General features: G+C 40.2%; 1 protein-coding gene across 2 annotated transcripts in view; it reads right to left on the bottom strand.

Moving 5' to 3' along the window:
* Window positions 1-2397: 2397 nt before the first annotated feature.
* Window positions 2398-24393, bottom strand: part of ACER3 (alkaline ceramidase 3) — a 61421-nt gene continuing 39425 nt past the window's right edge. For both annotated transcript variants that reach the window (XM_050891833.1, XM_050891841.1), the window contains 5 exons: window positions 17003-17061; window positions 13581-13682; window positions 10718-10822; window positions 8971-9016; window positions 2398-8742 (listed from right to left, as the gene is read on the bottom strand). In XM_050891833.1, the coding sequence (XP_050747790.1) occupies window positions 8689-8742; window positions 8971-9016; window positions 10718-10822; window positions 13581-13682; window positions 17003-17061 (366 nt within the window). In that variant the 3' untranslated portion in view covers window positions 2398-8688. The remainder of the gene's footprint in view (window positions 8743-8970; window positions 9017-10717; window positions 10823-13580; window positions 13683-17002; window positions 17062-24393) is intronic.

Genomic DNA, 24393 nt, shown 5'->3' with positions numbered 1-24393 from the left:
AGCTGCACACACCAAGCTCCGGCTGGTCCCCGTGCTGCCTCTACGTGCATGTCAGTGCCATTAATTACTGCTAATTTCATTAAGTCGGTGTGTGCCTCTTGCATACAAATTACAAAGTCGATCTCAGTGAAGGAGATTAATGAGGTTGGACATTTTTCAGTGGCTATTTGGATTGCCGTAGCAGCTGGAAAGTGTCATGCACCGAGACCCTTGCACGTGAGCAAGGTGAGATACCCAGCTTGGGGTAAGGAGCTGAGGAGCCAGGATGCTGAATTAACTATATTGATTGCAGAACAGGTCTAAAGGAAGTCCATGCAGTTTCTGCTTGTAGGTTGGGATGTTTTATCCATCACACATGGTGCTCCGCACAACATTAGTTCCGTGTTGGCAAACACAGGGTCCCTCACATGCACAAGGTGAATGAGGACATCATCCCAGCTCTGTTCCTGCTCAGGGTGCAGGGGACCTCCTTGAGCTCCAGGTCTCACCCACATTACCCCCTCTCAGGCGACTGAGGCCGAAACCAGACATTTGTCCTTGTCCTGCCTCTGTTGATCCTCTCTCCCATGCCAGCACAACCGTGGTGGAGTTGTCTGTCTGTCCTGTCCCCATGGGGACCCATCAGAGGAGCCCTGCTGAACCTCAGTCTGGTGTTGGACCTACCCCTTCAGGCAACCCAAGTTAGCCCTGTCTTAGCTGTTGGAGAAGGGGCTGTTTGGGGAGGCAGAGACAGGGCAGATGGCCCTGAAGATGTTCTCTGAGGACACAGAGCTCTCCTGGGTAGTGCCAAATCACCAAAATCACCTCTGGCCAGTTCAAGTCTTGTTTTCCACAAGGCCAGGAGATAACATAAGCATGTTCAACAGTAGCATGTTGAGTGCTTGGTCCCTCTGGCTAAGGGCCAAGCCACAATCACTTGGGCTGCCTGAGGTACATTTGCAGTAAAAAGGAGTCACCTGCTGACCCACAGAGGACACAGATCCATCATAGCTCCATTAGTGACTCCATTATCTCCACCATCTCCGTGCACGTAGCACCAAAGGTCCAGGCTGGATTGCCAGCTCCTCTGCCAAACTGGCAGCAACTGTCTCCATCGTGGGTACAGCACCGAGCACAGCCAGGTCTCTGGTTAGAGCTACTGGGATTAAAGCGTTGCAAATATAGAGCTTCAGTTTTAGCCTTTGAACAGGCTGAATAAAGAAAAAAACAAGGGGGGAGTTGGGGGGCAAGAGGGAATGGGAAATTAATAAAGCTACAAGTAAGCTGGCAGTCTTGAAAGGGGACTGTCAAGCTCAAAAATTGAATTTTCTGGTTGGGAGGAGGTCTTTGACAGAACCACAATGTTTTTATCCCCAGGGAAATTTCAAAGTATTACTCAATTCTAGGCTAGCCGCAAGCTCAAAATGCAAAGCTGGATTTCACCCAGCCCAGCATTCAAGCAATGCTTGTCTGCAGAGTTTGGATGTGCCTCTGTGTGCAGCACCACCGAGCAAGCACCAAGGGAAGGTGGCACTGGTTCCCCCAGACATTTACACCACTGGCTATGAGGTTTCCTGCCCTGCGGTTTGGCCCCCGAATATTTAGTTCAAAGTTGTCCCTGCAGAGACACAGCTGCAACAGACACGAGCAGGAGAAAATGGGGTCTCTGAGGAGGACCTAGGAGAGCTGCCCGAAGTGGGGGAAATACCTGATGGTCACTACCTGAGCCTGGCTGCTGGGGTGTGATGAGACTTGCTGGGTAAGTGCCTACTGGTCCACAATTTGTGCCTGGAGAGGTTCTGCCCTGCAATGATTATCCTCCTCTCTCACTGAAAGAAACAGGAGAAGGATGAGGCAAAGGATGTGCAAACTGCACGCTCCAAGCCGACGGCACGTTCACCTGACTCCTGCCTTTTCCTCTCCCACCCATGTCAAGCACCTGAATTCCCTTCTAACTGGTGTGCGCCGAGGAAGGCCTTTGAACGTGAGAAGATCCTGCACTATTTGCAGTCACCACTACACCTCTGAGCAAGGTCCAGTGCTCAAAGGGCCCCAAGCACAGGGCAGTAAATACTGGGGAACCCCAGAGCCTTGCACTGGAGTTCAAAATGAACGCAATTACATCTCCCTTCATTTTAAAACCTTTCTGTGTTTGCTGGATGGCTGCAGGCAAGAAGCCAAGATGACCAAGCTTTGTGCTGCTACCATGGGGGCTCAGACTGTCGTAGCTGCTGGCAGGCAGCTTCTCCGTCACTGCAGGTCATACAAATCCTGCTGCTCTACTTGCGCACCCACTAGCCAAGACATACAACCACCCATCTACTGAATAGCATCAAGGCAAACTGGCCAGCCCTGTGCAACACAAAAGCCAAGAAACATCTGGGAAAAGTTGTATTTAAAACAAAATTCTTTAATAATTTGAACTATAAAGACACAAATTAGTGCTTGACTGCAGCATGAATAACAAATGAAATACATTAAATATTTCAAAGCTACTGTGCTTTGCAAAACAAGATATGCTGATACATATAAGCCTAATGTTAGTTACCAGCTGGTTTGGTATGAAGAATCAGTTCAGTATATCAAAATTGTCAATAAACATTGCTCAATGCAGCTGTGATTTACAACTGCTATTCATTTGTCACAGTGTCATTATCTATCTGCAACAATATACTGAATTTCAGGAAAAAAAACACGTTAGAACTAATAGTGTCAATGTTAGAAAGTTTGGTCACGTAACGCACAGGATATTTCATGTCCATTGCAGGTGGACAGATGTTATTTGCTAAGACAGTAAACATCATCAGTGCATGAAGCTGAGTTCAAATAGTCAACATGAATTTGGAAGATCAAGAGAAAAATCAGTTCCTGTTCAGTCTAAGGAGTAACTAGTGCTTATGCTGCTTGAAACTCTCTCTTCCAAAATCCAGGGAGCAATAGTATACACAACCAAAATTCTTCTGCAACAACTAAGGCTTTAATTCAGAAAAAATTTTGGTACATGATTTGCTATGAGCATGTGTGAAAGCCCATTCTATTCAACATTGCCTTTGGAGAAACATAAGTATGTTCCAGAGCTTTGGGGAAAGAAGGATGAATCTGAGATTGTGCTTACAGCTAATCCTGTGGACAAATAATCAAAAGACCCTTTATCTTTGCATTTTTAAAATATCAACAATCTGCTCTAAACATCAGGCAGGTTCAACTTGTGTGAAATATGTGCAAAAAAAATTTGCAGGCACTGGTTTAGGGTCTTGCATTAGCTGGATTCCGAAATCGGTTCTTCTTAAACCTGCAATTACATGCTTAATCAAATCTAAACACTTTCAACAAGTGAAAAGGGAGAGTAATGAAGTAAAGAGGTTCAGGCATCAACCCTGCCCTCAAAATTGTACATATGAATCCCCGTATCCCCAGTCCTCTCTGGAGCATCTGGCTGGGAGCTCCAGTAATGGGGCTCTGCATAAAGTGCTTGCTTGACTGCTGCGCCCTCACGCTGCCTGTCATTGAACTACACACACTAAAATAAACACCCGCTGTGGGGCTAAATCCCTCAACCAGCTTTCAAAATCTGAAAAAATTCAACAGCATCAGGGACGTGGGGTAGTCAGGCTCAAGTTTGAGCCAAGCAGAGGCAGCCACGTACTGGATAACTACGTTTCTGGAAAGCGACTAAAAAGAGTGCTGTGACTCCTGCAGGAGGAGAATTTTTAACAAAAACCAAACTGACCTCCCACCCTACCAAGGACCTTGTCTTATGGACCCCAGGAGAAAACACAGCCTCAGCTCTCAGAAAAGATTTGCATCAAAGAGATCAGGCACTTGGCAGCCGTAGGCAGTTGCGAGCGAGAAACTGAACAAAGAAACCCAAACCCAATCTTAGTAGTTATACAGTATATTCTCTGTAGTTACATTATGGACTCTCAAACAAAGCTGGCAGAGGACGTTCCAGATGGATAAGAAATGTACTCATTCATGTACGAAACAATCCGTGTCACGTTCCATCCTCATAAAAAAACAGCTGAATAATCTACAATGAACCGAATGTAACAGAGTCTACATCACTTCTATGGTAAAGAGTGACGAGTCAGCACAGAAAGTTAAATGTATGAAGAGCAAAACATTCAAGCTTGTTACATAAGTATCTAAAGTGCAGTTATCAGGAGGGTGGCTGACATAATACTACGGGATTCTGTGCTTAATCTTTTGTTATTCTCTTTCCATGTAAGATTTCTTAATCTCCTTCTGGCTTTCACTTCTCATGGGTAATAAGACTTCATCATTTATCCCTCTTCATACTAAAGTCTCACAGTTAAACAGTACTTTGCAGTTAAAGCCTCCCACCACCTACTTATAAAGTGCAGATGGGGTTTCTTTAAAGTAAACCAACTGTTTTACCTGAATATGTTTATTTAAATTATGGGGCACACATTCCGCCACAATTAAGGTGTGTTCCTGGATTCTGAGGTCTACTGAAGAAAACAGCAGTGCTGCTTCGTTAGAGCTCATCTTCCACTGAGAAGTGTTACGTTGAATTGTTTCACCACCTGCTATCAAATGCCAAAAATATATCCACAGAGAGAAACAGGCTTAAAAAAAAAGAAAACGGTATTACCGGAATTCTTGAATGCAGACTAAACAAGGTGGTAGTGACTGTGAGAAACTCTCGTGATCCTGGGAGGATTTTCTGTTGCTGAGTTTCACATGGAGGAGTTAGCTGAAAAACTCATTCGGCTGTTCGAAACCAGGTGTTGGAAGCAAGTGCACTACAGCCAAAAGAATCAACTGCATTTAAAATCATACAATTTCCCTTCAGCCAAACAAGACAGCACAATATTAGAATTAAAACTAATTATAAAACAGTATCTTCCATTGCATCTGTTTGCATTTTAGCTTTAAATGTAACTTAACTGCCAAAAAGGTTTCACTTCACCTGTCTGAATTACAGTCCTCCTACTCATATCTCTTTCTAAAGCAGCCAGACTTCTGCACGCAGATGAACAGCAGACTGAGCACAACCTAAAATGACAGACACCGAACAAGTCAGGATGTTTACGGAGAGTGAACGGAGTCAGCCACGGATCAATACAATACTGTTGCCAACCTCAGGGGCTGGATGGTCTAAGTCAGGCTGCTCTAACGTCTGCACCTTCAGGCAGATATAATTAAGGGCACAGGTATTGTACAATACATGACAGAGGTAGATCGGCAAGTGAGAGACTGCGTATTGCAATTCTGACTATGGGGTAGTCTTCTAAACACTCGCGGGTAGCACATCTTCCTTGTGCTAAAAGAAAAAGCACTAAAATGAAGTCCGGAGATGACTAATACTGCTAGCTAACAACACTGCCTTCAAAACACGGATGAGTTTCGTCCTGGCGGCAGATTTCTGTTTATCATGTCTTATCTTCAGATCTGGATAATGCATGTCTTGAGCTGTATCCAGAAAATCTAGATTCCCAGCATAAGGTACGGTGTTGATCTGTACTGGGAGAGTAATTTTGAGGTTTTTCTTTTGTTTCCAAGGAAGAATTTTTCAGCTCACAGTATGCAGAACTACTTGCTGCAGATTTGTGCCAAGCCGATGGTCAAAAGGTGGCAGATTTCCTGGTTCTTCATGGATGTTAAAAAATAAAGAGTTCATTGCTATCAAGTCTGTTCAACACATCCTGCAGGATTCATATTAGACACCTGCTACTTCCCTCATTCCCTTTAAAGTAGCTGCTGTCTGAATCCTACTAAAAAAATAGGATCAAAGATGACCCATCTTATAAGATGTAGTGCAAGAAAAGTTTGGGATATGCTGCTCTAAGGTTTGTAGAAAAAAAATCAGCATGTCATACAAGTGATATAAATAAAAAGCAATTTAACAGACATTTAACACATTACAGGAGTAAGGATGTATGTCTTTCCAGGCACTAGAAAAGGCAGTCTGAATTTCAGTAACATGCAGTTAAAACTGGCTTGCCATTTTTGATATCACTCACAAGATCAGTAAGGCAGTGAAGCCAAAGCACCCATCATTTTAGATTATTTATGCTTAGAAGGACACACATGTAAATTACATTCTTCAGGGTCTAACACAACCTGAAAGAAAGGCTGCTGGAAGGGTGGTAGAGGTGTGCACGTTTTTGGTCGTTTGGAATGAAGGAATAAGCCAATTAGTGTAATTTTTTTAAAGATAAAAACATCAGTGACAAATGATACGTGAATGAAAAGGTAACAGCAGCATAAAATTAAAACAAGAGCTTTTCCAACTTTTTTTTTTAAATCCTGACAATTTAATTCAACAAGATGTGGAAAACCCCATACACTTCCTAGCTGCAAATGTGCAGGAGGATCAACAAATTTCTTTAAAATATACCATTGCAGAGATGTCTTATCAATAAGAAAGTGGCTTTTCAGCACGCTCTGGTTCCTGCAATTACAGGGAAACCAAACAGAGCCCCCAGATCCTCCAGTAACAAAACTAAGGCCACTAAAATAAATGTTTTGTTCCTTTTCTTAAAAATATTACCATACCTAGCAGATGTCACAAGTGACTGTTGATGTCTCGTTGCTGCACTGCTCCTATTATGGGACTCTTTCCCGAACTTATGAAAACATGTAAACATACTAAGTAAGAAAATTGGATGCAGTGTGCAGAAGCATGCTTAAGAAAGCCTGGAGGTGAATAGGCAGGCACTTATTTTTAAGCTACATTTTTAAAACAGTTCTCAAATCTCTTTACAAAAAAATATGCCTTCTGGATAATTAAAGACACTTGATCCAAGACAGCATTTTCCTACCTCTATGCTAGTTATTCCAACCTCTTTCAGTCTGAAGATCACTCAATTTTCCCAACGCAGATGCTGAGCTTTTCTATGGAACTGGAGCCTACTGAGAATGACCTTTGTTCTAAAATTATCGTTCAGGAGTCTTTATAGTGGTTTACAGGTTGAAATGCACTGCTATCAGCATGTGCTTAAACCTCACTGAAGTTACTCAAGGTTAAGTATCTTTTTCTAGACCCGAGTTTGGGTCTATTTGATCCCAAGAGTCCAGGGTCAGTCACATAACAAAAGCCATGATTTTATTTGGAGATTCACATCAGCAGGAGTGCGACTGATGGACACCGAAGATGCAGCTAAGCTGCAAACAGAAAAAAAGCCATTAAAGGGAGGAGACCATTTTAGTCAGTGCTGATTATACAATAGCCAGGACTTTGTGATCTGGGAGACAGCTTTATAGTTACATCACCGTGCCTTGCTGCTGTAGGCAAGTTTTAAATCAATACAGAATGGGATTTCCAATCAGTCTGAGCATTTCCCTTTTTTCCTTCATGGCAAGAAGGATAAATTCCTCAGAGCATCAAAAGCAGACAAAAAATGCATAGCATGAGAGCTAGGAGGCCCAGAGACAGACTCGGTTAGTTGCCCCAAGATCTGAAAAGTCAAAACCACAGCCTCCAATATGAGGTATATTTTGAAAAAAATGTGTTAGTTCAATGTTTTCTTTATGCTTTCTTATTAACTTTCATCAGCTGGGTAGATAAAAATTGCAGAAACCAGAGGGTTTGTCCCCCCCATTAATCCCCAAAGTTTGGTTTTAAAAAGGCGGTCAACTTTCCACAGAGTAACCGTGTGATGGACAGATTAAGAGCAAGCAATCAAAGTGCTGCCAATTGTATTTTGGGGTATCCTCAACATCAATCTTGTTCTTTACTCTTTCTTCAAGACTTCTGAATAAGAAGATGCTTCTGAAAGTCAGACCAATATTTAAGACTTGTAAAATAAGGGAAAGAGATGAATTCAAAGCTGAACACGCACACATCTAAGGTGTTTGTCAATCTGTAGTATGAATGGGACATGGGGAGTAAAAAGTAGGGATAGAAAAGGGAGGCATGTAAATAATAATTACAAAAAATAAAAAAAGTGTTTCTTGTGTTTATACAGTCACCCTGCAGTCTCCTGATGCATCACTGGTCAAACAAATCAGGAATTCAGTTTCCACACACAAACAAGAACCCCTATAATGCTTCACCATCTTAAATGTCTTCTGCCGGTCACACCCTGGAACATCCTCCACGATGTACCTCAGTTGGACTGAAGAGAAAATGGAAGCTTGGTACAAAATGAACTAAATGGCACAGGTATCCCAACCGTTTTGCTTAAAATATAAATTGCAAAGGAGGCTGTGGAAAAGCAAGATAGAATAAAGGCCTAAATCAATCATTACATACTTCATTAATTGTATAAAAGTGCAAGATTAAAGTAGTTCAGGTTAAGCATTCAGTTCACTATAGGCCACACAAATGCTTAGCTTGGCCATCAATGGCCTGTTTTTGTCATTCAGTTACTAACATTAGTTTAAACCACAGAAAGAACAACAACTGAATGAAAAACGTATGCAATCCACTTCAAAAATGGTTAGTTTTCTGTGACCAGCACGAAATATTAGCTCAGTATCATCAGCTATACAATATATACATAAAAATATTGTGTCTTAATCTTTGTTTTAACAACTTCGAATAAAGCTGTACTAAACATTATTTCCCTAGTGTGCCAACTCTTTGCTCTGTTCTGGCCGGCTGACCTAGTAACACAGAGAAGTCCTTTTATAGCAATGGTACTTGAATTGATCCATAATTTTGACGCTTCAGCCATAATAACTGTTGAATCGCTTTATTCAGCCAGGCTAGGTGATCGCATGGGACTGCCTAGGTCTCAGTCAAAGCTTCTTGGGCGGCTCCACAAGAAGAACAGGCCAGATTCCAAAAACAAACTGTTAAAAGAAAAATAGGAAAAGGGGAAAGATTTCCTGGAATATTATATCTCTTGGAACAGAAACCAAACACTGTTAACCATCATTTCAACTGCATTTCTTGGGATGTAAGCAGAAATCAAAGATAGTACCCTAACAGGCATAATCAGTGAGCCCCAATGCAAGTTCAAAGCACGAGATATCCGAATGGTTCAGTGCATTAATGGACAGAAAATATTGCTTGCTTACCTTCACCTTTGGCCTGTGTTTCAGGAAAAGTGTCCTTGTGTATAAACTGAGGAAAAGGAGAAAAGTGTGCTTAAAATTTCATGTGTAAGACAGCATATACAATAATAATGATGTACTAAGCCCAGTTTTATTTTCCAACTAGAAAAGAATTGCTTCTGTGATTGCAGAGCTACTCATTCTGCCTAGATTTACACAAAATAGGAGACATTAGCCTACAGTAAATTCCTCTGTGCTAGACTACGACTAGCAAACTAATCTACCCTATGCGGGGAGAAAGAGAGAAGAAACCCAGAGAAGTAAATTCTCTCTCCACTATGGAAAAGCCTAAACAGGGACTAGAGCCTGTCATTTCGGAAGGACGAAATTAAATCAGTGTACCACAAAATACAGATGTTAAGGCAGGGTGGGGAAGCAGCACAGCTTGATTCTGTATCTCATTTTTGTTCTTATACACCCTCTTCCCTCAGTAGATGTTCTCCTGTGTATGACCTCACTTTTTAAGTGCACATAGTGATGCGACTGTGTGGCTGAGAAAATACTAGGGAAACTACTCCAGGGAAAGCATGTAGTTCATTGGGGTAGGACAGACAAATCAGGCATCTGCACAGTCCCCAAGGGCCAGAGGATGCAAACCCAAATTATTTTCTCTGTGCAGCATGCTGGAAAAACCTTGTCTATGCTATCCAAACCATCTGCATCAGCTTTCTGTAAGGAATTTTCTTCAAAAGATTATCTCAAGCTGTTTAGGGCAGCAGACAACCTGTCAGCCAAAACGGAACTGCTGTTTTCCACATACCATGACATATTTTATATATACACATATATATACAGGTACATATAGATACACATCCATATATACATGTATGTATGTACATGTATACCTATGCGTATATATAAAAAAAGCTATCAGAATAGCTACTGGAAATGTACTTATTTTCCTTGCATTTTCCTTTTACTAGCTATTTTAACCTCTGACAAAAAAGGATAATACTATGTTAGATGCAGAAAAACTGGTATGTAATCAAGTTTTCTCAACTACATAGAATGTATCTGTTAAACAGACATTCTTTTATGGTTAAGTGGTAAAACATTATTTCATTACATAATGAACAAACTACAGAAATTCTTCGGATTCCAGCTTAAATTCTATTTTTGCTCCTGGTTCCACTAGATGGTGGTATAGAGCAAAAACAGAGACAAAAATCTGCTGGCTGCAGAGTTGCTAACTTAGGCTCTCATTTAAGTCTCCTTCTAAAACTAATATCCCGCACTTCTGGGAACAGCTCTGCTCCAACCACTTCAGCCGTCACCCTTCTGCTCTACAGCACGATGCCTGCTAGTTTTCAGGAGCGACAGTGCCTATCAAAAAGATTAGTTATGCTTCTAAAATTAAACATGTTGAAGTACTTCAGGATTGCTGCTCAAGAACAGAAAGGTATTAATAGCTTCCATTTTGAAATTAATATACTGTCAAATAGTTTTGCAGTTTAACTGCTACAGGGTTCCCATTTCTGAATTGCATTTTCCTGAAGAACCATGACTATTTAAAGATTAATGATTACATTTTGAAGAATATAAATTACAAAGTTTTTAGATCAGTTGCAAAGAGGAAAGAAAGACTCCCACCAGTTTAGTAAGAAGTCATTTTCCTGCTCTTCTGGATGATACAACATTCTGAAGTAAATCTGAACCTGGGGAAATTCCTAAGACTGCTTTATGAATATCCAGTTTAGGAAACATTTCCTACCTTAGCAGGATATGAAGGTAAGAGCCCAGGCCTGTGAGAATATGCCACCATGCATGAAACTGCGTCACAGCTCCCACAACAGGAGGCATCTTCTCTCGTAGTGCTCTGTAAGAAAGAAACACCATGCAATGTTGTTTTGTTTTTTTTTTTCCCAAGCTAAGCAATTTCAAATCGCAGTGCTTGATCGTCAGATCACACATTACTGTTTCCGTATCTCAGGCATGTGCTTCACGAGTGAGGCTTCACGTAGTCAGGCTTTCAGCAGGTGAGGAACAGCAGTTACACCTTATACTGCCAGTATAGAAAGACATTAGCAAACTGGCTTTCTTACACATTTAAAGGAAGCACACACTTCTTCATACAATGAGCGATCAGTTACTTTTGGGCTTAAGTTTCAGGGAATATATTTACGGCATCCCACAGTCCCAAATGAGTTCTACCATTGTCCTCCCCAAAACCCTGCGAACTACTGTCCATAGGATGGAAATGCTGAGATGTGAGAGAGGAAATGGGATCCATCAGACATCACCACTTTACACTTGGCAATCACACCACCTATTCTCCAGCTCCATGGAGGCTTAGCTTGCCTCTCTCAGTTGTACTCTAAAACAGGGTCAAAATGGGTGTTTAGCGAGGAAGCAATGAAAGCAGAGCATCTGAAATACTCCACCAACACACTTTGTATTTTGCACAGTTATGGGGTGTGAGCTACTTGGGAAGAGGCTAAGGAATGCAGATAGAGAAAGAAAGCGAAGGAACTACACTGCCCTGATTTCTCCTGCTCACTAGGCTTCTGCAGATAATGCCTATGTTGGTTGAGGGTGGAGCAAATGTTTGCATCTGCCTGTCTTCTTTTTTGACTTTCATTTCACATTCAGTTAAAACAAAAAAGGGAAAACAATGATTGCAGGTGTTAAGGAAGAAAAATCTGCAGCTTCCCTAATACTTATTTACTGCTTGATGTTATAGTGTTCAGCCCCCCTGACTAAATGCTAATCCCTGAGCTACTGCTTAGTTTCCAGAGCTGCTCAGTCACGAACACGAACACAGAGCTTCGATTCAGGCAGCCCGGGAATGACATAGTGAAACACCCAGACTGTCACCCTGGCACAGCCACCAAGCCTTTGGATGGCAGGAAATATCAAAGCTCAACTTCAAAAGTGCATGGATCCAACTAGGGAAGCTGAGTGCTATAGATTATTGTTGGGGTTTTTTTTTTGGTTGTTTTTTTTTTAAATAAGCTCCAGATTTAATGAAATAGGGAAAAACAAAACCTGAACCAAAATACAATTTTGAACATTAAAACCAAAAAGAGCAGGTAAGTGGATGATTCACAAGTTAGATCTTTAGAGAATAAAAAATTACAAGGAACTGGAATATATTTGCTCCAAAGGTTTGAGTTATAATACCACCTGGAGAAATTCAAGGCTCTGCAGATATCTGATTAAAGCTAGTAAACAAGTGTTATTTATTTTTTTTCCAGCACCATAACTAAACAAGTATTACAGAAAGTATGCTAACTTTTTTTTCCCCTTTACAAAATAAGGATCGAAAAAAGTGCTTCAGCAGCTGGTGTAATCTTTGAGTCTAGGAACAAGTTCAAAAGCCCCATGGACCTGCAGCAGCCCAGCAGGCTTGCTGAACTGGGGGTGGGTTATGATCTCACCAGTGATGTGATGCAGCTGCAAAAATCAACCCTGATGCCAATATTTGCAAAGTCACTGTATACCCACCCACTTGTGTTGGCAAGTAACTTTTCTAGCCCATCTGTATCAAGCATTTCCAAGGATGAGGCACCATGTATTATATTCAGTACACCTTTATTTAAAAAAAAAAAAGTTTCAAGAAAACTCTGTTGGAGTTGAATTTCAATTGGCCTAACCTAATGCAGGGACTACAGAGCCAAAAGGGACAGATGGAAAACACTAGACTTCTTTACAGCACACTATGATCTGACCCTGACAAAGCAACCTACTAGAACAATTCTGTACACCACAGATTCAGCAGCATAACAGTGTATCAGATAGTCAAGAATGGATTTTCTGGATGCTGGCATCAACCTTTCCATCTTCTCCAGCTTGTGGTGGAGCACAAGCATCACAACTAAGCAAAAGAAAAGTGCCACAACGCAGTTAATGTGTGTTCCTCTGGAACTGGGAAAGAGACTGGTGTTCTTTCTTGCACGGACAGGATATCTAGCCATACGACGAGATGGTGGGTTCCTACAAGCTTCCTCTGGAGGCTTTTTTTACCCCATTTGGCAATACACTAAAGAGAGAGGAAGTCTTTCCTGGCCTCCTCTGCAAGTGCTAAGGCAGAAGACTTCAGGCTAATAATGACAGCCAAGCACGGTGTGTTGGCTCACAGAGTTGCTGTTCTTTCTGAGACGCTGAAACAGCTGTTGTTTATTGGTGACAGATATATTGCAATAGATATTTCTTTAACCTGCAGAACTGCTGCTTTTGATATTTTCCTGGGAAATGGCAAGAGCAGACACCAAAAAGAAAAAAGCAGGATAAAAAACTCATTCAGATGAAATGAAGTGTGAATAGCAGGCTTTAGTAAGCCACAGATCCTCAAAATTACTTCAGTGACATTACTTTCTCTCAATTTAAATTGAAGTTAAAGAGAAATATCTATTATTTAAAAAAATAAATCTGTTTATGGACAAAAAAAAACCATTAAAAAACCCCTGTTAAGTGCTGAATCTAGTCATGAGCAAACTGGATAAAATCCTCGTGAATGTTTTGTAGACAGCGTACCATACATACCATGAGATGGACTTGAATATACACCACAGAAAAAACAAAGCTTTATGCCAAAAGACTATTAGAAGCTATCCAGGCAAAGTGAAAGAACTCACCTCAATTTATCACAGAAAATGTTGTCCACATTCCAGAGAAAAAAACCCATTAAAAACACAGTTAAAGATGTATAGCCCAGACCTCTAAGCCATGGGTATACCCTAGAGAGAGAGAGAAATAAGGCAAAGTTTAGTTCAAGATGCTTAAAAGGCAGCTTGTAACATACACAAATACTATTACATACAAATAAACTGCTTTATTGATTTTTTTTTTCCCCAAAAGGAAAAAGATCAACTTCAAATCTCATCTATTTAAGTATTGTATTTACCTCCTCCCCTCTCTCCTGAATTCACATTCTCTGAGACTGGTCTTTTAAATGTTGTACTTCTATATTTCTAATTGTTCCCCTAAATACTGCTCTCTCCTAACACAACAAGTGGGAAAACTGAAATTGGCTAAAAGGTACTAATTCTTCAGTCCCATGTATTATCTTTCAGTTAAAAGATAGCCGTGTTACAAATTAGGACTCTCCCAAAAGAAGAGGCTCTTTTCCAATACATGATATCCCTGTACTAGGGCACTTGTTTAAATAAGGTCTTTCAAAATGACTGTAGTCTTTTGTGAATGTAGACGACCATGACCAACAACTCACCAAATGAATGGTTTTAGAAAACAGTAATTTCATGTTGTATTTTATCGTTGAGTGCTATTGGGGATGGAAAAATGTGAATTTCATTTTGGGAGAAAAAAAAAAGCCTCCTTAGGATACAGGAAACACACTGGAGAATCAGATGCAAGAAAGTGCATCATTAATAAATCTACCCTCACTATCTGCATTCAGGTTGGACCATGGAATTGTAAACTTCCTACATGGAAGTTGGTAGCATTTGCTCCTTTCCCACTAGTAAGTCCAAAAGCAAACCCAATTCCAACCCTAAAAGGCTGCCATGAAATACTGTTCAAGTTATTTTTAAGCATTATGAATGCACAGTTTAGATTCTCAGTTAAAACACATTCCTGAGTTGCTTTTTCTCTACTGTGTTATACACAGCGCACGTTTCAGAGCTGTGAGCACTGGCATCCAAAGTGTGGAAAACATGACAGGTAGAGCTGCTTCCACAGGGCAAGCTAACCAGATACAAGTTGTACATGTTCACAACAAGTGTACTGCCAATATAAACTAGCAAAATTATTATTTGTTTAGTCTAATAAATGTGTGGAGCACCAAGCAGTACATGGCAGAGACTACACTGTAATATTCCCGACTCAGTGCTCTAGAGACATAAGCAAGCCCAGGACATGAAAGAGCACTAAATGGTATGTTATACATGCTGGTAATTAGGTAATTATAGCTAGAATTGTTCAGGGAATAAATGGTGTTGTTTTGTGAAGGAATGAGAGAGAGGCTGGCATCACTTATTAATGGGGAACATGCTTTGTGAACAGAGAACAGCATTTGCCAAGTTGTAATCTTGGGAAGGAAGCAGACACAAGAAAGAGATGAAAAGTGTGGGGGGAAACAGGCAGGAACAGCAACAAACGATGAGGATAGGAGGAGGTAGCAGCCTGGAAGGAATAACATGCTGTTCTTCGAGATTTCTACTCCAAGCTCAGAGCGACTTCAAGCCCCACACTAAGAAACATGAGTGATAGGAAGCTAACATATATTAAGGAAGCAAGAAACAAAATAAGCAGAAATCGAGGTCGATATGTAAGTTGAAACAGGCTTGGACAAGTGCTAGCACTATCAATGGAAAGACAGGAATATGTTTTAGCAACGCTGAGGAAGTAAATCCAAAAGTGTACTTGGGGATGACTTAGAGAAAAGAAAGGGTACCTTCAGGTTGGCACAGCTTCTCTAGCAGAAGTAATTTAAAATTAGTAGTAGTTTAGTTTAAATTCAGAAGTAGTTTAAACCTACTTCCCTCCCCATCCCAACTTTCTAACCAGTTTGCATAATATAACCAAAGGGGGAAGCAAGTCTTTGTCGGGCCATGTTGCAATGAAGTGATCTAGCTACTTAAGAAAATACACTCCAAACCCCTAACATTGAAGTGAAAAAGTAGGTGGAACTTCAGCGACAGACTTTGCTGGAGGAAAACAATGAATGATACCCCGTGAGGGAGGCTGGTGGTGTTACTGATAGTGACAGAAGACAACGAAATGCTTCAGAAATAATGAGAATGCACAAGTGAGTGGAATTTGCAGAACTGGAAAGACAATAGGCCCAAGGGTTTGTCTACACAGACAGAAAGAAATTTAATCTAAGTGACCAGAACTGTGCTAAATCCTTGTATAAGAAAAAAATTAAAATGGCCTGAACTTGATTCAACTTAGTTTCCCTTGGAAGTGAATGAAGGTAGTATCACTTAAGATCTCTAGGTTAGGATTAAAATTTCCATGTTCAGGGGTTTGAAAAGTGCCTTAAAACTGATGACTGTTTCTAAAGCTGCAAGCACCATGCTATCAGTTTTAAGTTCTTCTTGCTTAATAAAAGTCTGTGAACATTTACACTTGGTCTGTGGAGGTTTCTTTGGGAAAGTCACACCAAATTAACTGAAATTGCAATTGGAAGGTGATTCAATGAATCTACTTTAAATTCACACCTTTTGTTAAACTCTTCCTTGTGTTTCTGAACTGATATGTGTGTAACTCGAAACAAAGTTTAACAAAAAGCACATTTAGAATGAAGACAGTAGAGAGAAATCAGTAATTTTCACGGGCAATCCCCAAACACACGAGAACACCAACTATTCAGAGGGGGGAGACGGGAAGGGACAACCAACTGAGCCCCTTGAGAGCTAAAGGTATGTGTTTACTCCAATACTGATTCAATTCCTTTTTCTTCACTTTTACCCACCAAGTCGGCGCTCTGATGATTCTAATGCTTCCCAATGTCTCCTAAAATTTCCAATACCTTTTTGTTTGTTATAAATAGTTTTTATTTACATTTCCCTAATGTATACCTATCTTTACCCAGTCAAAACTGTAAGGAAAACTATCATTTAACCTTCTGTGTTATTATCTTTTACATTTGAATTTTAGATACTTGAGTAGGGAAGAGGAATGGAAAATATTAACTGATGGTTCCGCTCTGCAGTCTCACTCTCACCTCTCTCCAAGTATCATCATTAGAGTTTGGACACTGGCAACAGATTTCACATGTTACCCAGCAATATGAAGACTGAAACTCCATTCCCCTGGAAGTCGCAGGCTACCAGCTGAAGCCGCTAGCAGAACACCTGGCAGTGAGCACCGATCATAAGTGCAGAAACCTCAGTTTTGTTTAATGTTATCCCAGTGGCTTCAAAAAAATGCAAGGAGATGAGCCATTCCCTTTCAATCAAGCAGAGCACATGAGCTAGCATTATGTACCTAATTAAAGAAATTTTGCCATTGCCAATTTCTCACGTTAAGCCCACCAAAAAAAGATGCAAACGCTACGTTATATCTTAGAATGCTGAACTAAATCATTACTTACCATAATACTATATAAACAGATCGTAGAACTATAATGGAAACTAGTGTTCCATACATGATCTGGAAATAAAAAACAGAGATAAAATTCAGCAGTTGGATTCAAGAGACTTTACAAAACGTTACAGGAGTAAAAAATTTTTGAAGCCTCTGTTGATTTTTATTTCTTAGTGTCAGGAAAATAGTAACCCCTCTAACTTTCTCTCCAGAAAGTCTTCCATAAAAGTTTCAAATAAAAGTATAATTATAAACCATGCCCTTCATGCAATTACAGGAAAAGTTAGCTGTGTAAAACCGCTGTTTCACTTTTTTGAATAAGAAAACAAACACTAGATGGCACTCAGTAAGCATCCTGAAATCAAAATGGTAACTAACTCCTATCATCTCTTCTGTATCTGTGCATTTTAGCCCAGCATTGCATAAGCATCAGCTAAAACTGGTTTTGAAAGCTATATTTCCTTCACTGACATCTGATTAATATTTTTTCCTGAAAGCAAACACCTGAATAGACTATGCACTATGCCTACACTGAGCACCAGTATGGAAGAAACTTTCCAGGAAGCATTTAAAACCAACTATTACAGATTGTTGGGATTCAATCTAATTATACAGTGGGAAGGCTGCACGCTCTGAAAAGATCCATGAGCAAAATCTGGCTCACTGTAGGCTTGATGAATTTGAATGTAATCGCCTGACTTACAGAAAAAGTCAAAGTAATCATTTATTTTCTGCCTCGTGATTTTTAAATCACTCTCCCTTTTTTTATTCATAAGCTTAGGAGCCACATAACACCATCTCCAAGACGTACAGACTAAAGAAGAGAAGAAATGTGGTCAGTCATGCCTGAAAAGTGATGCAGAAGCCACTGCAGCAGGGAGGATTTTCAGACACCGGTGACATTAAATTACTCTCCATGCTTTTTATTCCGAACACTGTTTTCCTCCTGCCAAAAGGCAGTTTGTTCCAAACGGCTGTGCCTTGCTCTTTGCCTCTCTCCAGTGGCCCACAAGCCCCTCGCTATTTTTTTGCTTCCTTGTTCACTGACTTTCCTTTCTCATTTTGCTTTCAGTTAACTCCTATCTAGTGCTGCCTTGTTTTACATGAAACAGAAAAATGACAAACCTTTGCTGCCTATTTTTAAAAGCCACTAAACCTCACAGAGGTGTGTTTACAAGCCAGTGTCCTTACCACATTCTACTGACCTCCTCATACCTTTCCTTCTTTTAGACTACACTGTCTTCAAGGCAAGGACTAACTCTTACTCTGCTGTAACCGGGGCATTCAGCTATTGCTGTCCTGAGAGCATATGCACGTCTAGTCGTCAGACATAAAATAGATTGCTGTAATAACGCAAAGTGAAACCTACCTTTCAAAAGTCCATAAAGGCAAATTTTCAAACTCCTTTTAGCTTTAAGGATGAGGTCAGTAGCACACACCGTATAATCAGTGCATATATACAGAACAAGACAGACAACAGAGCCCTTATGTTTGACAACAGGTAAAAGTAAGCTCCAATATTGACTATGCAAAGTCATTCAGCACAGCAGCTCTTTATTTGCATTCAGAGTGAGATCAAATAACTTCAGTAACTAAACTACTACTACTGTGTGTTCTGCTCTGTAGAGCTAAACAAAGCAAAACTATTTGAAAGGCTAATTGGTTCTGGCTTGTACTTTATGCAAAACTGTTAGCTAATTCCAGTCCCCTACTGGGGTACAGCACATAAATTGGGAAAAAAACCCCCAACAAAACCTGCTAGACAGCCTGAGTATCAAGTGCTTATCAGTCCCAAGCTAAAGGTAGAAAGGGGACTGCTCAGGTGTGCTAGGTGCTGCATGCTGGTACAATTCTTCATCACTGACATTTTGTGTAAAAAGACCCCACCATACAACAAATGCAAACTAAATTTAAAAGTTAAATGCCATTTTACTTCATCAGTCTCATTTAAAACAGCCTGTTTCATTTCTCTAATCCAATCTAGTAATTTATTCTAAGAGAGGGATAGCACGGAGGAAGAAACTCATAGAAAGGCTCCTGTGGAACCCAAATCACAATTTGATGCCCTTGCCTTGCTGATCTTCTCCTTCCTACAATTTCCACCGCTAAAATGCTCTTCTGCAGCAGAGACACAGGAAAAACCTAGCCATGAAGAGAAATTTCTATCATACTCGTTAGAGGTGTGACCACCTTCATGCTTTTATCCGATTTGCTCTTGGGTTCTTTGTACAAGGAGTTAAATAGTCTCAGACTATGCCTAGAGAAACATGGCTAACAGGCAGCCCAAAGCCCAGGTAAAACACAGGCTAAAAATGCTATTTTTTGCAGCAGCTGCTAAGAGCAGGAAAGAGCAAAAGCTAAGAAAAGCTTTCCTTGTAAAGCCTCTGGCTTGGTATCTCCTAGTGAGTTGCTTAATGGCTTGCAGAAAAGGACAGTCTTAATGGAGGGAGGAAGGAAAAAAAAATAAAAAAAACCCTTGCAGTGACTGAAGAAAAATATGCCCACAGTTGACACTTCAATTTCTTGCCTGTTCTGCTCCCCCACACAAACAGGTTGTCAGCAGTAAAAACACATTCGTGTTTAAAAGCCTGTGAAAGACTGGCACAACAAACTGTTCTGCTCTGCATGCTCCAATCCTCCTCTTCACACTGAAGGCAAGCATCGAGGAGGTGTTGCTGTGATATGCAGAGACTGTAGCTGCACGTCTCGCTACAGCTGTTTCTTACTAGAGGCCTATAAACCGAGCTACACAACTTAGTTTATACTTCAGGGAGCAGTGCTTACTTTTACTCCTTTACCACCCATGGATTTACTATTTTCATCGTGCCAAAAATTTGTTAGGTATTATCCATCCACCCAAAGAAGGATAAAGTATAAAATAAAATAAAATAAAAATCTACCTTATTCAAGTTGACTCAAATTTTTCAATTCCTTTAGCTCCCTTTGTTCTTCTTCCTTAACTAACACATCACTTAAGTGACAGATGAAAACCCAAGCAAGTTTTGTGCTATTTTGTCTCACAGTGCCTTTAAATTGTAAGCCAAAGAACACCCTTGCACTACAACTGAAACAAAAGGAAACCACAGAATCTAATCATCTTTTGTTATCACTAGACAGTTCCCTCTTTGCTGTTTAAGATGCAAGCAAAGCTGCACGTATTTCAGCTTTGAAGCCTGTATCTTTACAATGGGGAAAAACCCGAAGTCTTATTAATACACAGTGGATTACCTGATAAGAAGGCCAAATATGATGAACACCATTCTAATTCACAAATGGGAAGTAAGCATTTCAGGGCTCAGTGTTTGGCAGCATTTTTGATGCGGAGGCAGTTAAGCAAATCATATAGATTCACTTCGTATGCAAGTCAGAGGCAAGGCTGGTAGTCCACACTGCGGGGAGCATATAAAACTGGTTCTTCATCTGCTCTTCTAGTACAGAAAGGAGCAATAGCCTGTTATTCCCACTTCTCTGTTTCCTCTGCTCCTGGCCTTCTGCCCATCCTTGGTTAATAAAGTCAATTTATCAGCCTCAAATATTAGTGTACACATTGGGAACTGCACTGAGAGATTTTGGGTTCTTGGCAACCACTGCTTATCTATTAATAGACCAACCAGCTATCAAAAGATGGTTAGCCTAAGTACTTGAAGTTGGAAACTGTATTTGCAATTTACAACAAAGAAAACTGACTTCTACATGTTCTTGGATTTTTGGAAAAGAAATCTGAGCAGAGAGAAAAAGCAAGGACAATCCCCACAACAACACTGAAACAGCGAGTAACTTGGCATAGTTACGGCTGTTTAGTACTACATGCTGCCTTGACAGCTCCTGAATGAACTAATTCAGGTTTGGTCCTGTTTAGATGCACGTACATGATGGCAAAGCAACACACATGTCACTGCTGCTGCATGGCACAGAGCAGCTCTCCAGAGCTTCTAGGACACTGTCTGCAGCAGTAAACTGAGCTTCCCCTTCAATGACTTGTAGAGCTGATCCTTTGGAGAGTCTGAACATCCTTCCGCATTCCCTAAGCTATTGTGCAGGTAGAAGTACTAGCCAGAATGAAAGCTGTACTTGCTTTCTGGAAGACATCCCCAAACAAGCTGTGTAACAGAGTGAAATCTCACTCAAATTAGTTTTATACGTGGTCTTCAGCAGGACAATGCCCAAGTAGAAAAAAACTCTGTGGTGAAAGCACGCCCTGAAAAGGTAATTTTTAAAAGACTGCTTGGCAACCTGAACATGTAGAAAGTTAAGAACACGTTCCACTAAAAGGCACAATATATTAAGCCACAAGCCTACAACTACCTGTTGCCTTAGCAGCAGGAGGGACTCTGTAGAGCTGTAGGACATCAAGTGGGTCCACATAGATTCCCCAAAATGGGGAGTCCTGTAAGTTTGAACAGGTTGTGCCCTGACATAACATATTCTTCATGCCGTTTCAGGCTCCCATATGTATGTCTACATACATATTTCATCGTGATTTCACTTTCTTCTTTGCATTTGTATATTTAAAACACCTGTGGAGAACAATTTCATTAGTTTTTTCACTGAGGCAAATTAAATACCTTTTTCTCCCACGCTCACTCCTCCTCTTACCCAAAGTCACCTTAATTGGTAAATCCAATACTTGTATTTTACTTTATCACTGTTGCAGAAAATTCACTGGTCATATCATGATGCTGTGATCAGCAAACACATCCAGGCACTCTCTCCCTCCTTCCTTTGGTGATCTGTGTGCAGTTTAGAACAAGAATAGGTGCTATTTGCCCATCAGTTCATGCTCTTCTATTTTGAATCATGTGTCATTCTAGGCCTCAAGGTCTCCCTGTTATCTCTTCATCTCCTCCTCTGTACTCAGTTGATGCCTCTGAACTTTGTATCATCACAAATATCATCAGTACATGACTCTGTTTTTCCTGCTCCAGGTTGCTAAATAAAAGCAGTTCCACCACTGATCCTGAGAAAGTTCAGACTGAGACTGCCTTTCATCATCTCCTTTAGTCATTTTCCACTAGTCGCTCCCTTACCCTATTTGTGATTCTCACACTGATCTACTTCTCCAGCTTGCTTAGTTTCTCATAGGACACCATAACACACTTCTGGAATGTCTATACAAAAGACATTTTTTAAATCACATTTCCTAATGTAGAAGAAACAGCCATTTAATCTAATTTTCTATTTACCTTTTAATTATTTGTTTGCTCAAAATATGCTTCAAACTCTTGCAGCAGATGACTATGCAAACAGAACAGGTTTTTAGATCTATTTCATTATTCACATAACTTGGCCCACTAGCTGAATGAGGTTTTTGATCACTACAAGTGTATGGCCGGCATATGGTATGTAGCAAGTAAACAAATCAGGATGGAAAACAATGCTTTGTAGGTGACAGCTTTCTGGGCCGTATCACATTAGAAAGAAGGCTACTTGTAAGACTTGAGTCTAAAAGTTTAACTGCCGGGTAATTTCTTCTACTTCCAGGGCTGTCTTATATTTGTGTGTCTATGGATCACTCCACACCAGCAGCCAGTCTTCCCCCACCCCTTTCCTTTATAAGCACAAATATAGATGCAGTAAACAGGGATGAGTAACTAATCTGATTTAAAACTAATTCTGAGGAAAGTTTTAACCTCTTGAGTTCCCCAATCAAATTCACATCAGAGAGTAAATTTGTGTGCCAGATGGGAAAGAGGGGAGAGGCATAGCTGTTTTCTTTGACTATGATGCTGGCTTAAAAACAACTAGGAAACTGGGATGTAGGGTTGTTTAGCACCATGGAATAGTAATAGTAGTAATAATAGTGCTCTAGCCTGAGAGATTTTGACATAAACAAGACAATACAGGCTTGTGAAGGCCACTGCTATCTTTCATTTAATTGATGAGGCGGCAAAAAATACCAGATCAGTTGTCAGGCAGGGAAAGTGGTTTTTTCCTTCTAATGATGTGTAGCCTCCAACTGACCAAAACGTGCATCTCATCCCTCCTATGGTTAAAGCGCTAAGACCCCTAAGGATCTGCAATATGTGGATGGAGAAAAAGAAGTTGGTCTCTGTTGCCACAGTGCCATGAATAACAATCTGAAATCCCCTTCATGCCCTGCTGGCAGTAAGCAATTTATGAGCCTAAGTTGGGAAGGAAAGTAGAAAGTAATTCACTGAAAAATGAGGCTTGGATCCCGGCTACTAAATATAACAGGTTCCTTTTCCATTCTTATTGCTCTCCTTTCAGGGAAAAAGACACACTGAAACAATGAACAATATAAAGCTGTCCATGTAGTTATTCCCCTTTTTGCAAGGCTGACAAATGATGATGATGATCACAGACAAATACCTAGAGGAATCAAATGCTGCTTTATGTCCTGACGCTGCTTTCCAATACAGTTAGGGAGCGAGACTGTGATTTAAACTATGATTGCACGAGCATATTTAACTTTACTTCAAGTCTATGCGACCCATTCAGTTGGAAAATACTTACTGAAATTATATTGAGATTTTTTTTTTTTTGGTGCACTCTAAAAATAAAGGACAAGTATTAAGAAAATAACCTTGCTTAGCTGTGCAGTCACAGAAATGTTTCCTCTGGATTTACAACATATTTGGCAAAGATTGTGAAAAAATGAGTGCAGTACTTGAACGTTTGGAATTTGGCCACAGCTCTATGTTTGCCATAAAAATCAATTTGGAAAGAGTTGTTGTAAAAGGTCCAGCACTTTTATGGACCTAAATCTTTTCTACATTGATTCCTCATGTATCAGTTATAAGAGGGAATTCATATTCTGAACCTAAGAGAAACCAGATGCAAAAAATTAAAGGTCTGGGGCAACAGTTTAAAGTTTCCCTATTTCCCTCTTTCCTGACAAGTCATAATATCTATTGTCTTAGTATTTGTGACATGGGACAATACCTATGCCAATGCATCAAACTGGAATATAGTGAAGCTGTGATGTATTTATTGCAATAAATGTAGGCTGAGTAGATAATCGATTAAAGAAATAGAAGTCCAATATCAGTAGTAAATTCTGCCACTCTTGTTAATAAAATTACTTTAAGTCACTTCATTCAAAACCAGTTATAACCAGCTCAGTAAAAGCATCAGAAATTGCCGCTTTCACCCCAGCCAGTATCTTCCTGCTGGAAATGTAAGTAGGGGGAAAAAAAAGAAAGGATTTAATTAACATTATCAAAAAAACCCTGTGAGTTTCTCTTTTTATCTATAGGTAGAGTAACAATTCATGTTTCTAGGAGAGATTATTTGGAGCAGCTGGGAATTTATTTTATTCATCAGTGCTTCACTAATCCACCAACAGAATCACGTACCATTTTCACAACTGCTGATGCAGCAGGCACATTTTGACAAGCGATGGCACTACCAATTTCAGAAATTAAGGCTTTAAAGCTC

This window comes from Gymnogyps californianus, chromosome 1 (assembly GCF_018139145.2).
Source record: "Gymnogyps californianus isolate 813 chromosome 1, ASM1813914v2, whole genome shotgun sequence".
Taxonomy (NCBI): Eukaryota; Metazoa; Chordata; class Aves; order Accipitriformes; family Cathartidae; genus Gymnogyps; species Gymnogyps californianus.
Note: the sequence above shows the minus strand (reverse complement) of the source record. Positions and strands in the feature narration are given on the sequence as shown.